At 40.7% G+C, this 16752-nt stretch overlaps 1 protein-coding gene across 4 annotated transcripts in view; it reads left to right on the top strand.

Annotated features, from left to right (window-relative positions):
• Nucleotides 1-16508, top strand: part of KCTD9 (potassium channel tetramerization domain containing 9) — a 43841-nt gene extending 27333 nt beyond the window's left edge. For 3 of the 4 annotated variants that reach the window (XM_023759104.1, XM_014461069.2, XM_006095015.3), the window contains 3 exons: nt 11354-11459; nt 12205-12338; nt 14618-16508. In XM_023759104.1, coding sequence (XP_023614872.1) covers nt 11354-11459; nt 12205-12338; nt 14618-14734 — 357 coding nt within the window. In that variant the 3' untranslated portion in view covers nt 14735-16508. The remainder of the gene's footprint in view (nt 1-11353; nt 11460-12204; nt 12339-14617) is intronic. The other variant, XM_023759105.1, reaches the window with a different exon arrangement.
• The last annotated feature ends 244 nt before the right edge of the window (nt 16509-16752 follow it).

The following is a 16752-nucleotide window of genomic DNA, read 5'->3' as shown; positions in this document are numbered from 1 at the left end:
TCTTAAGGGAAACGCTTTTAGTTTTTTCCCACTGAGTCTGATGTTGGCTATAGATTTGTCATATATGCCTTTCTTACTTTGAGGTATGATCCCTCTCTTCCCACCTTGTTGAGAGTTTTATCATATATGGGTACTGGATTTTATCTAATGCATTTTCTGCATCTATTAATATAATCATATGATTTTTATTGTTCATTTTGTTTGTTTATATGTCACATTTATTGATTTGTGAATATTGTACCAACCTTTTTATCCCGGAATAAAACCCATTTGGTCATGGTGTATGATCTTTATAATGTATTGCTGGATTTGATTTGCTAATATTTTGTTGAGGATCTTAACATCTTTGCTTATCAGGGATATTGGCCTATAATTTTCTTTCTTTTTTTAAAAATTTTTTAATACATTTCTTTATTTATTTTAGAGAGGAAGGGAGAAGGAGAGAGAGATAGAAACATCAATGATGAGAGAGAATCATTGATCGGCTGCCTCCTGCACACCCCCCACTGGGGATTGAGCCCGCAACCCAGGCATGTGCCCTTGGCCAGAATCGAACCTGGGACCCCCCAGTCCGCAAGCTGATGCTCTATCCACTGAGCCAAGCGGCTAGGGCAATTTTCTTTCTTTGTAGTGTCTTTATCTGGCTTTGGAATTAGGGTAATGCTGGCCTCATGAAAAGTTTTGGAAGTTTTCCCTCCTCTTGAACTTTTTAGAATAGCTTGAGGAGGGTAAGTGTTGGGTTTTTCTTTGAATGTTGGGTAAAATTTGCCTGTGAAGCCATCTGGTCCAGGACTTTTGTTTGTTGGGAGTTTTTTAAATTACTACTTCGATTTCATTAGTTGTTACTGGCCTTTTCAGTGTTTTCTGATTCTTCCTGATTGAGTTTCGGAAGATCGTATGTTTCTGGGAATTGTCCATTTCACCCAGGTTGTCCAATTTGTTCACATATAGTTGTTCATAGTATTTTCTTCCTATCCTTTGTATTTCTGTGATGTTAGTTGTTACTTCTCCTTTTTCATTTCTGATTTTATTTCTGTCCTCTCTCTGTTCCTTGATGAGTCTGGCTAACGGTCCATCAATCTTTTTCTTTTTCTTTTTTTTAATCCTCACCCAAGGATATTTTCCCATTGATTTTTTAGAGAGAGTGGAAGAGAGAGGGAAAGACAGAGAGAAATATCGATGTGAGAGAAACACATCTATTGGTTGCCTCCTGCATGTACCCTGACCAGGGCCCAGGCTGGGGAGTATCCTGCAACTGAAGTACGAGCCTTGACCAAAATCAAACCCAGGACCCTTTGGTCCCAGGCCGGTGCTCTATCCACTAAGCCAGACTGGCTAGGGCAGGTTTATCAATCTTGTTTATCTTTTCAAAAAACTAGCTGTTGGTTTCATTGATCTTTCTTTCTTCTCTTTTCTTTCTTTCTTTTTTTTTTTTTTTTTTTTTTTTGCCTCTGTGTCCTTTATTTCTGCTCTGATCTTTATTATTTCCTTTCTTCTATTTACTCTGGGCTTTGTTATTCTTTTTCTAGTTATTTTAGGTGCAGGGTTAGATAGTTTGAGGATTTTCTTGCTTCTTGAGGTAGGCCTGTAGTGCTGTGAATATCCTTCTCAGGACTGCTTTTACTATGTCCCATAGATTTTGGGTTGTTTTGTGTTCATTTTCGTTTGTTTCTAGGAAGTTTTTTTATTTCTTTCTTGATCTCATTGGTAACCCATTCTTTGTTTAATAACATGCTATTTAGCCTCCATGGGTTTGAATATTTTTGAGTGTTTATATTGTAGTTGATTTCTAGTTTCATGCCTTTGTGATCTGAGAAAATGCTTGATGTGATTTCAATCTTCTTGAATTTATTAAGACTCATTTTGTGTCCTAATATGTGATCTATCTTTGAGAATGTTCCAGGTGCACTTGAGAAGAATGTATATTCTACAGCTTTGGGATGAAATGTCCTGTAAATATCAATTAAATTCATATGATCTAGTATGTCATTTCAGGTCGCTATTTCCTTGTTTATTTTTTGTTTGGAAGATGTATCCAATGTTGACAGTGGGCTAATCAATTCCCCTACTATGACTGCTTTGCCTTCATTCTCTTCCTCATAATACACCAAGAGTTTTTTTTTTTTTATGGTGCTCCTATATTGGGTGCATATATTTTTACCAGTGTTATGTTCTCCTGTCTGATCAATCCCTTTAGTATTATGTAGTGACCTTTGTCTTAAAATCTATTTTGTCAGATATAATATTGTTAACGCAGCTTTTTTGTTTTTTGTTTGTTTCCATTTGCATGGAATATTTTTTTCATCTCTTCACTGTTAGTCTGTTTGAATCTTTTTATGAGGTGGGTCTCTTGAGGACAATGTTTATATATGTAATGTTTTCTTATCCATTTAGCTGTCCTATGTTTTTTGATTGGAGCACTTAATCCATTTACATTTAAGGTTATCATTATTTTTTAATGTCTTTATTATTGAGAGTATTACAGATATCCCTCTTTTTCCCCCATTGCCCCTCTCCACTCGGTTCCTGCCCCACCCCAGGCCTTTACCACCCTACTGTCTGTGTCCATAGGTAAGCTCTTTGGTTAATCTCTTTTGCCCCCCCACACCCCCCTTCCCTCTGAAATTCATCAGTCTGTTTCATGTTTCCATGCCTATTCTATTTTATTCACCAGTTTATCTTGTTCATTAGGTTTCTTGTTCATTATTTTGATTTTTAGATTCAATTGTTGATAGATATGTATTTGTTGCCATTTTATTTTTCATATTTTTTATCTCTTCTTCTTATTATTATTATTACTAGAGGGCCAGTGCACAAATTTGTTCATGGGTGGGGACTGGCCGGCCCGGCCCTAATCGGGGCAGATCAGGGCTGGGCCTGTTGGGAGATGGTGGGAGGTTGGCTGGCCGGCCTGCCCAATCAGGGCCAGGCTGGTTGAGGGGAGGGGCCGCAGGTGAGTGGCCAGTGGGCCCTGCCCCCGATTGGGGTTGGGGGACCAATTTGGGGTTGGGCCAGCCATGGGGAGGGGCTGTGGGCAGTGGGCCAGTCAGCTGCACCTTTGAATAGGGTTGGGGGTGTTGACCTGGGGCCAGCAGCCTGGGGGAAGAGCCATGGGTGGTTGGCTAGCTGGCCCTGCCCCTGATGGGGGGAGGGGCCTATCTGGGGAGGGGCTGCGGGAGGTTGGCCAGCTGGCCCTGCCCCCTTTTGAGGTTGGGGGGCGATTAGGGGTGGGGCTAGTCAGGGGAAGGCCTGTGGGCCGATCAGGTGGTGGGGGCCCATCAGGGGCGTAGCTGGCCAAGGGGAAGGGGTTCCAAAAGATGGCCTGCCACCCCCGCCCTATTGGCCAGGGTAACAACCATGGCTTGCGGTGGGGGAGAGCTGCGGCCTACATGTGGGTGGGGCTGACGGGGGGCAGGAGAGGCATTTGGCCTGTCAGCCCCACTCTTGATTGGGGTGGGAGAGTCCGATCAGGGGCAGGCCAGTAGCGGGGAGGGGCTGCGCGGTTGGCCGTGAGGTTGATCTGGCTGGTTCACTGGCCCCAGTGGGCATCATAGCGACCGATTGTTACGGTCATTATGGCCATTACGGTCACTGGATTTTTATATATAGATAGATTATTATTAAAGAACTAGAGGCCCGGTGCACAAAAATTTGTGCACTCGGGGGGGAGGGTCCCTCAGCCCAGCCTGTGCCCTCTCGCAGTCTGGGACCCCTCAGGGGATGACCACTTGCTGGCTTAGGTCTGCTTCCCAGGGGATTGGGCCTAAGATGGCAATCAGACATCCGCCTGGCAGCCCTTGGGGGATGTCCACTTTCCAGCGGGGAGCAGACCTAAGCTGCAGTCAGACATCCTTAGCGCTGCTGAGGAGGCGGGAGAGGCTCCCGCCACCACCGCTGTACTGGCAGCCATCAGCCTGGCTTGTGGCTGAGCAGAGCTCCCCGTGTGAGAGCGCCCTGACCACCAGAGGGCAGCTGTTGCATTGAGCGTCTGACCCCTGGTGGTCAGTGTGTGTAATAGTGACCAGTCATTCCCAGTCTTTCTGCTGTTAGGGTCAGTTTGCATATTACCCTTTTACTATATAGGATAGAGGCCTGGTGCACGGGTGGGGGCCGGCTGGTTTGCCCTGAAGGGTGTCCCAGATCAGGGTGGGGGTCCCGCTTGGGTGCCTGGCCAGCCTGGATGAGTGGCTGATGGCTGTTTGCAGCTGACCACACCCCCTTCAGGGTGGGGGTCCCCACTGGGGTTCCTGGCCAGTCTGGGTGAGGGGCTGAGGGCCGTTTTCAGGCTGGTGGGCAACTGAAGCTCCCAACCTCTCCCTTTTTTCTTTTTTTTTTTTTAATTCTGGGATTTATTTACCTTCTATGGCTGTCACTGGAGCTGAGAGCCAGCTCCAGCTTGAGGCCTCGGCTGCTGAAAGCAGGTATCTGGGGTTTGTTTGGCTTCTGTAATTGAAACACTGTTGCAGCTCCAGCTCTGAGACCTCGGCTGGCTGAAAGCAGGTACCTGGGGTTTGTTTAGCTTCTATAATTGAAACATAGTTGCTTTCGGAGCTGTTGCTTTCAGGCTCAGAGCCAGGCCGCGGCAGGCGGGGAACCTTGGCTTCCTCCATCACAGGGGCAACCAAGCCTCATGTTCGCTTCAGCTGCGTGGCTGCTGGCCGCCATCTTGGTTGGCAGTTAATTTGCATATCGCCCTGATTAGCCAATGGGAAGCGTATCGGAGGTACGGTTAATTACCCTATTTGTCTTTTATTCGATAGAATTCCCTTAAACATTTCATGTAATATTGGTTTGTTGGTGATGAACTCCTTTAGCTTTTCCTTGATTGTGAAGCTGTTTATCTAACCCTCAATTCTAAATGAGAGCTTTGCTGGGTAGAGTAATCTTGGTTGTAGCTCCTTGCTATTCATCACTTTGAATATTTCTTGCCACTCCCTTCTAGCCTGCAGTTTCTGTTGAGAAATCAGCTGATAGTCGTATGGGTGCTCCCTTGTAGGTAACTAACTGCTTTTCTCTTGCTGCTTTTAAGATTCTCACTTTCTTTAACTCTTGGCATTTTAATTATGATGTGTCTTGGTGTGGACCTCTTTGGGTTATTCTTGTTTGGGACTCTGTGATTCCTGGATTTATAAGTCTATTTCTTTCACCAGGTAAGGGAAGTTTTTTGTCATTATTTCTTCAAATAGGTTTTCAATATCTTGCCTTATCTCTTCTTCTTCTGACACCCCCATAATGTAAATGTTAGTACCCTTGAAGTTGTCCCAGAGGTTCCTTACACTATCTTCATATTTTTGGATTCTTTTTACTTTTTGCTCTTCTGATTGGGTGATTTTTGCTTTCTCATACTCCAAATTGTTTATTTGATTCTTGGAATACTCTCCTCTACTGATGAATTTTTATAAATTATTCTTTTTTTTCTTTTTTTCAGTCGGTGTATGATTAACTTCTGCCTGGTCCTCTTTCGTGTCTTTGACATTCTCACTAAGATCCTTGAAAATCTTGTGAAGATCCTTGAGTAAACTTTTAACCATAGTTTTGAATTTTGTATCCAGTAGTTTGCTTTCTTCCATTTCTTTTATTTGTGACATGTTTTTTTGTCTCCACATTTTGGCTCCTTCCCTGTGTTTGTTTCTATGTATTAGGAAGAGCTGCTATGTTTCCTGGAATTGGTAGAGTGGCCTTGTATTGTAGGTGTCGTGTAGGGACCGGTGGCTCAGCCTCCCCAGTCACCTGAGGTTGGAACTCTAGGTGTGCCTCTGTGTGGTCTGTGTGCACAGTCGTATAGTTGAGCCTCAGTTGCTGTTGGCGTCACTGGAAGGGGTTGACCTCCAGGCCAGTTGGTTTTGAGGACCAGTTGCAACTACAGTGGGAGAGCTTCTGTGCAGGAAACACCCCTATGGAGCAGGACTTGCTTCAGTGGGGCTTTGGTGCTCATTGAGTCTGCCTCTTGAGTGTGTCACTTGGAGATATGTAGAGTTGTAATCTGCTATGATCTAAAGCTGTCCACTGAGTGCACTGGCTCTGCCTCCAGGGAGGTGCAAAGTCAACCACTGCCTGGGGCCACCCTGCAGGAGCTATAGAAGGATCTGCACATGGCTGCTATTTTTCTATTTGTATTGGGCTTGGAAGTGCCTAGGCAAGCCCCAGCTGTGAAGCAAGGGAAGGTGGTGCTGGTGCTGGGTCTTGGGCCTTTTATTGATAGGTTTGTGGCATGTTGTCACCAGCTGCAGCTTATTTGAGAGATCTTAGCAAAGTCTGAAACCTGAGCCAGGATAAGTCATTCATATGGAAAAGCTGCTGCAAATAGCTTGGATGGGGCTTCAAATTGGATGGGGTGGAGTCTTAAGGAATCCCCAGGGGATTTTTTTGCAGGGTGGAGCAAACAGTGTGCTCCAGGCTGATGGAGACTCAGCTATGGCTGCCAGTCAGCCCTGCAACAAGGGAGGTCCCAGCACAGGAATAATGACCCCTGTGAGCACCCCTGTGTGGGAGAAAGCCACCCCCCGAGTTCCTGCCCTGATGCCAAACAATCTATTTTCTCCCCATATGTGTCTGGGTTTCCAAAAGCCACCGTTGCTGGAAGTCTGAGTAACTTTGTGCATCGGCCCTTTAAATGGAACACCTGGGTCTCCAACAGCCTCTTTGTCACTCAGCCACAATACCTACTCATTTTACAGCCCCTAGTTGCGGGAACTTCACTGGACCCTTGGGCTGGGGAGCTGGTGTGGAGCTGGGACCCCTTGCTCATCATGGGCAGCCTCCGCAGAGATGATCTCCCTCCAGTTAATAAAATGGCACACATGGATGTCAGACCAGCCCAGTCCATGCCTCTGCCCCACCTATCAGTCTCAATGTACTTATTTCTTTACTTCTCTAGTTGTAGGACTTCCATTCAGCCAGCTTTCAGGTGGTTCTGAATGATGGATTGTTCTGTATTTTAGTTGTAATTTTGATGTGGTTGTGAGAGGTGGCAAGTACAGGCATTTACCCATGCCACCATCTTGGTTCTCCCTAGGTTATTATTGACAGGTACTTATTCATTGCCATTTTTTTTTTCTTTTTACCTATATTCTTCTCTCTATTTCTTTTTCTTCTTAACTCCCTTTAACATTTTTTTCAATGCTGGATTGGTGGTAATGTACTCCTTTATTCTTCTTGGGGGGCGGGGGAGTCTGGGAAGCTCTTTATTTGCCTTCAATTTTAAATGATACCCTTGTTGGATAGAGTAGTCTTGATTTCAAGTGCTTTTCATAACTTTGAATGCTTCATGTCAATCCCTTTGGCCTGAAGTGTTTCTGTTGAGAAATCACCTTACATTCTAATGGGTACTCCCTGATAGGTAACTTTCTGTCTCTGTCTTGCTGCCTTTATGATTCTTTCATGTTTGTCATTTTGATTATTATGTGTCTTGGAGTGAGTCTCCTTGGGTTCATCTTGATTGGAACTCTCTGTGCTTCCTGAACTTGTGTGACTTTTTCATTAACCAGGTTAGGAAAGTTTTCTGTCATTATTTCTTTAAATAGGTTCTCTGTTCCTTGCTCAGTTTCTTCTCCTCCTGGTACCCCTGTGATGTGGATATTGTTACCTTTTATGTTGTCCCAAAGCTCTCTTAAACTATCCTCCTGCTTTTTGATCGTTTTGCCTTTTTGCTGCTCTAATTGTGTATGTTTTTTCTACCTTGTCTTCTCAATCACTGATTCGATCTTCTGCCTCATTCAATCTACTTTTGATTCCTCCCAGTATATTCTCGATGTCAGATATGCTATTCTTCATATCTAACTGGTTTATATTCATGGTTTGTATTCCTTGTTTCATGTCTTGTAGTTCCCACTAAGTTCCTTGTAATTCTTACTAAGTTCCTTGAGCATCATTATAACCGTTACTTTGTACTCTATGTCTCATAAAGTACTTACCTCCATTTCATTTAGCTCTTTTTCTGTAGTTTTCTCCTGTTCTTTTCATTTGGGTTCTGTTTCTTTGTTTCCCCATTTTGGCTATCTCATATTGTTTGTTTCTATGTATTATGTAGATCTGCTGTGATTCTCAGTCTTCGTGGAGTGGCCTTATTTAGTAGGTGTCCTTTGGGACTCAGTGGCACAGTCTCCTTGATACCCTGTGCTGCATGCTCTAGCAATGCCCCGGTGTGGGTTATGTGGGCCCTCCTATTGTAATTGGGTCTTGATTGCTGTTGGCCCATTCATGGGTGGGATCAACTCAGGCTGGCTGACCTTGAGGCTCAACTTGGACCATGTTATGCAAGCTGTTGGACAGGTGCAATCTTGATGTGGCTTCTGTAGTCCTTGATTAAGTTTCCTCTTCAGATAGTCTCTAGTTAGTAATTCAGGGTGAATGTTCCCCAATTTTGCATTAACTTCAAGTTTGGTTCTGGGAGGCGTTGTGAGCAAGATCCACCTACTCCGCCACCATCTTGAACCTCCTGCATATATCCTGTCCACAGATTATTTTAAAGCAATTCATTATTTCACCTCTAAATATTTATCTCTTTTATAGTTAAGGACCATTTTAAAAACATAATTTAATACCATTTTCATACTTTTAAAAACAACTGTAATAACCTAACTTCTTTCCTCAAAAGTCATTGCCCCTTGCTGTAGTAAGGCAGTACAACTCTTACAGATGAAGTGCTGGTTTACATAGCACCTAAGTACCTGTGTTGGTGACTTGCTTTACCATTTGATGAACAGAGGGTGAAATACTTTCTGTGGTTGAAGACAGAAAACTTCACTGAATTTCTTATGTATTTGTTTCTTTGTGAGATTTCATAGTACAGCTTGAGTATGGAGTGATACTTACATAGTTACCTTGGGAGCTTTTGATACTATTTACAGTCTGTTTTATCTGGGAACATTACATAGAGAACCAGACACATTTATTTTCAGGTATCAGCTTCCTGTCTTGTTATATTTTTAAGTACCAAAAAATCCACTATGCTTTAGTTATTTTGGCCCTTCTAGGTGCTCATTATATTATCAGTCAGTTTGAGCTCTGTATTACCTTGTATTAATGTGCAGGTGTAGATGGGAATGTGCGTACATTTATCAATTATCTGTGGTTTTAAGTAATCTGTAGCTTATCATACTTTCACTAGAACTGACTATAGGGTAAATAAAATTGCACTTATGAAACTAGGATTTTTCTTGTTAGGAATGGCTATAACATAACTTGATCAGTCTTAGGGTTTTAGATTTCTTCACTGTTCTACCTATAACAACTGCAATTATCATTGACATAGTACCTTAGTAAATATATTTATGTATTTTATTGTTGACAGTATTACAGATGTCTCCCGTTTTCCTTAACCAATTTTAAAAACTTTAAAATTCTACTTTGATGGTCATAATTTTGTGAAGGTCTAATGTTAATGTCACCCTTATAAACAGCTTACTAACTTATCTAGTAGTTGTCAAAGTTCAGATCTGATGGCACTGAACCCTTCGGAATAAATTGACATAATTTAAAATTCTAACATCCATTTTCTAGCTTTTTACTCTGTATTTTACTCTGTGCTTTGAGTGCTTATGCTTGGCAATGTTGTGTAGCAAGGTTGGTTAAAAAAGACCCAATTTACAACTTGTTACTGATTTTAGTATTCTGACCTTTGAAATGAAATTAGTAATAGCATGATTGAACATCTAGAACAGGGGTCCTCAAACTACGGCCCGCGGGCCACATGCAAATACAAATATTGTATTTGTTCCCGTTTTGTTTTTTTACTTCAAAATAAGATATGTGCAGTGTGCATAGGAATTTGTTCATAGTTTTTTTTAAAACTATAGGCCGGCCCTCCAACGGTCTGAGGGACAGTGAACTGGGCCCCTGTTTAAAAAGTTTGAGGACCCCTGATCTAGAATATCATTGATTAATTGCTACTGTAATAAGGAAGAGAAAAATCCATACCCCTAATAAGTTTATGCTTTCCTTATCCATACATTTTTACTGTCATTTGTCATTCCCAGGACTGTTTATAAAAATAGAAATAGGTATATATCAGAGTTCTTACTCCCCAACTTCATCTAAACTCTTAAGTTTCATGGAAGGTGGCCATGCTGTTGTTAACTTGACTTTTGTTAATTATTTTTAACACAGTTCTCAGTTTGTATTGATTTCAATTAGAAAAGTCTTTATTGTGAACAGAAAATAATAGTTAGTATAAAGTGAGCTTTTCTTCCCCTTTTTCTTTTACTGTGACAAGATAAAAATTTTGAGACATTCTAAATTAAAATCATAGTGACTGGAGAGTGAGAGAAAGAGACAGAGCAATTAGCCTGTTGATAGCTATTAATAGCTCTGGTGAAAGACTGCTTACACTCCTGTATATCTGTTAGAATTTAGGATTAATTTCCAGTGGCTATTTCTGAGATTATCCAAAAGAGAGAATAGCCAGGCACCATAGAACCCCAGGGGCCTCCCCTGTTTATTTACACATGAACTTTCTAATCTACTGCCCACTGCTAATCTATAGGAGCAGACTTTTTTTTTCCACTCTTCTGCCTATCCCAGAACTAGCCCTGCTTCACCTCCTCCCACCCCCTTTGTCTGTTTCTAATGTAAATCCTTTCAGAAAGACTTATATCCCCTTTCTTTGCTCCCCCGCCCTCCTCCCCTTACTTGATGTATAAAAACACTTGCAAGCCCTAGCCGATTTGGCTCAATGGATAGAGCATCAGCCTGTGGACTGAGGGGTCCCGGGTTCGATTCCGGTCAAGGGCACATGCCCGGATTGCAGGCTTGATCTCCAGTAGAGGGCGTGCAAGAAACAGCCAATCAATGATTCTCTCTCATCATTGATGTTTCTATCTCTCCTTTCCTCTCTGAAATCAATAGAAATATATATAAAAAATAAATTTTAAAAATAAATAAAAAGACTTGCAAAACTCCAGGACAATGGACATTCCTATCTTTCCCACGTAACCTTGCTGATAGTGGTTTAGACTCTATGCCCCAAGATTAGTCTCTTGGGTTTTTTTTTTGTTTTGTTTTGGTTTGGTTTTGTTTGTTTGGGTTTTTTTAGTAATGGCCTAAAAAAAAAAAAAAAAAAAAAGACTTTCAGGCCCTGGCCAGTGTGACTTAATTGGTGGGAATGTCATCTGTTCACTAGGAGGTGGTGGGTTTGATCCTGGTTGCCATGTGCAGGGTCACCAATTTGATGTTTCTCTCTCACATCGATGGTTTTTTTTCTCTCTCCCTTACTCTCTTTAAATCAATAAAAATTATAATAATAAAATAAAAAGACTTTAAGCCATGGAAGTTAAACATTTTTTGTTTAACAACTGTTTAAGCCAATTTTTTCTTTTCCAAGCAAAATTCTGAATCTTAATCTTTTCTTTGCCAGTGTGCAAATCTCCAGGGAGTCAAGATGCTCTGTTCTAATGCAGAAGGTGCATCCCTGAAACTGTGTAATTTTGAAGATCCTTCTGGTATTAAAGCCAATTTAGAAGGTGAGATTCTGTCTATAATTACCTTTTCTACGGGGAAAACATACCATTAAGTAAAAAGCCCAGCAAAGTAATTGTTACAGGTAAATCATAACCATAGCTGGGTAGATTTCCTCTGTCACCGTGCTTGGAGAATTTGCACAGGAATCAGTCATATCTTGGTCTGAGTCGTGGGCTAACCAACATTGAGAACTCTGGGAGATCCATTCTCTGACATTTAATGAGGCCTCAGTCGGAGAATTACATATCAACACCTTAAACTTTCAAACAGAGCAGCATATTCTTATGCTGACCAAAATTAAGAATTTCAGTTTGCACAAAGCCAGGCAGATTTGTCATTTTTAAATTTAATTTTTTGTTTATGAATTTCTTATTGCTCTCTTGTATCTGTGTACTGGTCACTTTGTTTACTTGTGTATTTAGAAGGCATAGTACTTTTCTCCCTTGTCAGAAACTTATGGAGGCATATTATAAAAGTGCTAATTATCCTAAGACCGAATTGAATTACTCCCTCAAAAATATAGACTAAGACATTCTTAAGTCATAGTATGAGGTAACACATCATTAACAGTGAACTCTATATATGTAAGTTGATTGAGGCACTGAGATTTATAGTTCAGAATCATTTTCAAAAGTTAGAGGGCCTTGTCATCATTCTTCTCCATTTAAGTCTTAAAGTGGTTTCATTGAAGGTGGGTGACTATAAATATTTTCAAGTTCAACTAATCCCCAAATATGTTCACTCTAGGTGCTAATCTAAAAGGTGTGGATATGGAAGGAAGTCAAATGACAGGCATTAACCTGAGAGTCGCTACCTTAAAAAATGCAAAGTTGAAGAATTGTAACCTCAGAGGAGCAACTCTGGCAGGAACTGATTTAGAGGTGAGTCACCAATTTTTAAAGAGTTTCTGTTAGCATTGGCCAGGTGGCTCAGCTGCTTGGAGCTTCCTCCCATACACTAAAAGGTTGCATATTCCATTCCCAGTCAGGGCACATACCACATTCCTAGGTTATAGGTTTGATTCCTATTCAGACACTTAAGGGAGGCAACCATCGATATTTCTCTCTCATGTTGATGTTTCTCTCTCTCTCTCTCTGTCTCCCCCTTCCTTTCTCTCTAAAAATCAGTAAGAATATCCTCAGGTGAGGATTCGGGGGGCGGGGGGGGGGGTGGAAGTTTTTGTTAATCTAAAATCACTGAGTACCTCATACAAAATTTATTGAAATCATAAAGTAGTTGCCTGGCCCTGATGGGGTACCTCAGTTGGTTAGAGCATTCGATACACCAGGGTTGCAGGTTTGATTCCCAGGGCACATACAAGAATCAACCAATGAATGCATGAATAAGTGGAACAACAAATCGATGTCTCTCTCTCTCTCTCTCTCTCTCTCTCTCTCTCTCTCTCTCTCTCTCTCCCTTTCTCCCCCTCCCCCTCCCCCTTCCTCTCTCGCTCTAACATCAATCAATCAATAAAGTAATTGGCTGGTAAGAACTTTGGGGTAACAGCCAGAACAGCCGGAGGGATGTTTTCCTTTCAAGTGCTTATTAAAACAAACCTGAATTCCAGAGCGGGATCAGTGCCTAAGTCAGAGATGCCAGTTTCAGATGGGAAGATTCATTTGACATTCTAAGTTCATTTCATTTCTCGCTTTTCCTTGAGTTTTTCTCATGTAGATAAGTTTGATGGGTGCTTTATTGACCTGATTTATCGTTTTTCTTGTTTCAATTCCAAACAATTAAATGGGGCCAGATTATTCCTTGAACTACTTGAGAAATTTAAATGATATCCAGGTTTGAAATCAGGTTGGGGAAAGCCTATTCTAAATTGGCATCATATTCTTTTTAATTCTCAGCGTGAGATTTTAATTCAGCTTTCTCATGAGCACTGTTTTCTATATTTTGTCTTGATTTGCCAATTTTGCCAGCTGGCTCAGTAGCTGTGGATAGGCCTGCCTTGGCGCTGTCCAGTAGCACTGGGCATGCTCTGTGTCTGTTCAGTACAGTAGCCATCAGCCCACATGGCTGTTGAACACTGCAAATGTGGGTAGTGTAAGTGGGAAATGAATTCTTAAGTTTATTTAATTTTAATTCATTTCAATGTAAAGGGGCACATTTGGCTGGTGCCATCATATTAGACAGCACAGCCTTATACAAGAAAATCTGGCATAGATTGGATTGTAGAGAACAGTACATCAAAATTTGCTGTTGATTTTTTTAAAATTTTTGCCTTGTTCTCTTAATACTAAGCAGCAGAATAGCAGATCCTATTAAACTTAAAGGCAAAAGTGCCAGCCTACAGCTGAAGATATAAATTAGTTAAGCACCATTACTTAATTTTTTATTATTTGTTACCATCACCTAAGATGATGACTTTTTTCCTTGATTTTAGATGCCATGTAAGTCAATGGTTAAACAGCAGAAGCCTCCCTCTGTCCCAAGTGATTGTAAAGATTAAGGGTTGACTCCTGGGGGGCAGCAGCTGACATTCTGTCCTAAAAGGTGCTGTGCCGTCACCCTTCTCTAACTATGGTCCCCACCGTCCCCAGGGACTTATTCAGAATCTCTTGTCTCATCTGTCACTATAATCGCAAGAGAAATTTAAAAGCAGTTTGCAATGATGGTGGTAGTTACACTGTTGTATAGGTTTATTAAAACTAATTGAATTGTGCACATAATTTTGGGGTTAAAAAAAGGCAGTTCCTTGCTATAAAAATATTAGGGTTGAGGAATGGAATTTAATTATTAAGTAAAATCTGTTTCTCTGAATTTTTCAAAATAGTGTCTCAATTCTCCCCCCACCCCCTTTCATTGTTGTTGTTCTTAGATTGTGGTAAAATTGTTTAGATAATATTTACTACATTTGAGTCCAATTTTAAATGATTTTAAATGACTGATTGTAAAATACATGGTCACAAGGGACATTTCCTTGTTAACGTCTGTGTGTGTGTGGGGGGGGGGGGGGGTCAGCCAGAGCATCAACTAGAGAGGAAAAATGGAAATATCAGAACATCTGACTTTTAAAACCGCAATTTTCCAGAAATAACCAAGTTTTATTATATAGCAACCTTTTCCTAACATGCCTAGGAATCATTTTCGGGAAGGAACAGATAAAACCTTAAATCTCTGTATTAGTTACACAGTTATTGTTTTTGTCTTACAGAATTGCGACTTGTCTGGGTGTGACCTTCAAGAAGCCAACCTGAGAGGTTCCAACGTTAAGGGAGCTATATTTGAAGAGATGCTGACACCACTCCATATGTCCCAAAGTGTCAGATGAGAATTTAGGGCTGGAGGAAGATGCTCAAAATGAAAATGTTTTCATTATCACTTTTATTTCTCCACTCAGTTGTCTAGAAGACATAACACTGTAAGGAAATTAAAAAGACAAAACCATTTAGAGGATTATGCTTGTTCTCAGTGGTGCATAAGGGAAAAAGTGGCTTTTCCCCACATTCTGGTTTCACCAGAGAAGCACTCATTTACCAGCTGTAGGGAGGCTAGGTTAGATTGCTGCCTTTAGAGTAGAGTGGGGGGTTCGCCTGGCTTTATGACCGGGAATGGTATCTATCATATTTGCTTTAAATAGGCATGATATGGAATTACCATCTTGGTTTGAAATGCATTTGAGGATTTTCATTTATGAGAAGCACAACCTATGAAATTTTATTTATTGAGTTTCTAGATGCATATGGATATTTAAATTGTTAAACTTTATGAAAATTGCAAGAGGTTGTTCAGGTTATAAAAAGCTTTAGGACTGCCTCCCTTTACCTGTCACACCGTGTGAATATGGTGAGATCAGATCCCAAAGGCTCTCTTAAGGTTCATTTTAATAATGGTTATTTTTTTAGAACAAAATAGTAGCTGAATTAAAGAAATCCTCCATTCTTACTGGGTGAGACAAGAGTTGAAAGAAAGACATCATTGTACATCATTGTCAGCTGAAGTCACAGTGGAACTCTGTAGTAACAACCTATAGGAACAACTTTTAGAGGAGCACTCTTCAGAATTTCATTCTAAGCAAGTTCCACTCAATGCAGACCAGGCAATCTTTTATTTACACTACCAGCCTAGTTTCCTCCTGTACAGTCAAAACAAACATAGGAAGATACTTCAAAACCAAAAAACCAAGGTGTGTTACTAATATTTAATTCAGTGGCCAAATAGTTTAAACAGGGCCAGCTTAGAACTAGATACTAAGTCTCAATCCACTGCAATCAAATGCTGTAAAATATGAATGGGTATTGCAAAGTCATCTTTTAGATAGCTAGAATTGCAGCTAAAAGCATACAGTGGAGAATGAGGGATTTTAAACTGACTGTTCGATTATAGCCACCAAAAAAACTTAAAAACATTTGGCTGGTCCAAAATGTAATACCAGTCAGTCAGCACCTGTGGTTCTTTAACTTATATTTTCTCATTTGGTTTTGTTTTAATAATTTTAGCCTCATTTTCTTGAGTCATTATCTCTCTGCAGCAGCAGAGACGGGGCCTGTACTTCCTCACCAGTAAACGGTGTCCGTACATCTGCCCCAAGAGCAGGAATAGTGCTGTATCCAAATGGATTCCGAATTCTCCAGACTCATCAGTTGAGGCAATGAATTATTAAAACCCACTTTGTATCCTTTGGGAGGATGACATGTCTTGAATATTTACGTAGCTTATTCTTCTATATATACATATGCAAAGCTTTCCTTACAGTAAAGGATATACACATAGTGGGAGGAAATCAGGCCTTTACAGGTAAAGGAAAGCAACTTCAGAAATGAATTATTTTCTTTGCTTTATTATTTTTACCAAGACAGAGAAGTATTGTATTGAGAGATATCTATTTTCATAATCAATATGTGCCTAAATTATATTTAAACCATTTCACTCTGTAGTATATTTTCAACAATTATAGAAAATGTGGTTCATCTACTTAAGGGTACCTCTGTAGACATAACATGAAAGTGCAGAAGAATCTGAAAGATGAAACATGATAGTCTTAGAAACTGCAGAGTTCGGGTCTAATGTATACGGCATTAATAAACAATGTGAAATGTTGAAAAGGAGTTTCTTGTCTGGCTTTTGAAAAGCAACCCTTTCTAATTTTTGCTCATATTTCTTCAGTATGTATTGATGACTAACCTGAGGGTCTGGGTGGAAAAAGAAATACAGCATAATGCTTACTATGGGCTAGTTTTTTTTTATTTATTTTTAAAAATTGATTTGAGAGAGAGAGAAACATCTATTCATTCCACTTATTTATGCATTCACTGATTTATTCTTGTATGTGCCCTGACTGGGCACCCC

This window comes from Myotis lucifugus, unplaced genomic scaffold (genome assembly GCF_000147115.1).
Source record: "Myotis lucifugus unplaced genomic scaffold, Myoluc2.0 scaffold_148, whole genome shotgun sequence".
NCBI lineage: Eukaryota > Metazoa > Chordata > Mammalia > Chiroptera > Vespertilionidae > Myotis > Myotis lucifugus.
Note: the sequence above shows the minus strand (reverse complement) of the source record. Positions and strands in the feature narration are given on the sequence as shown.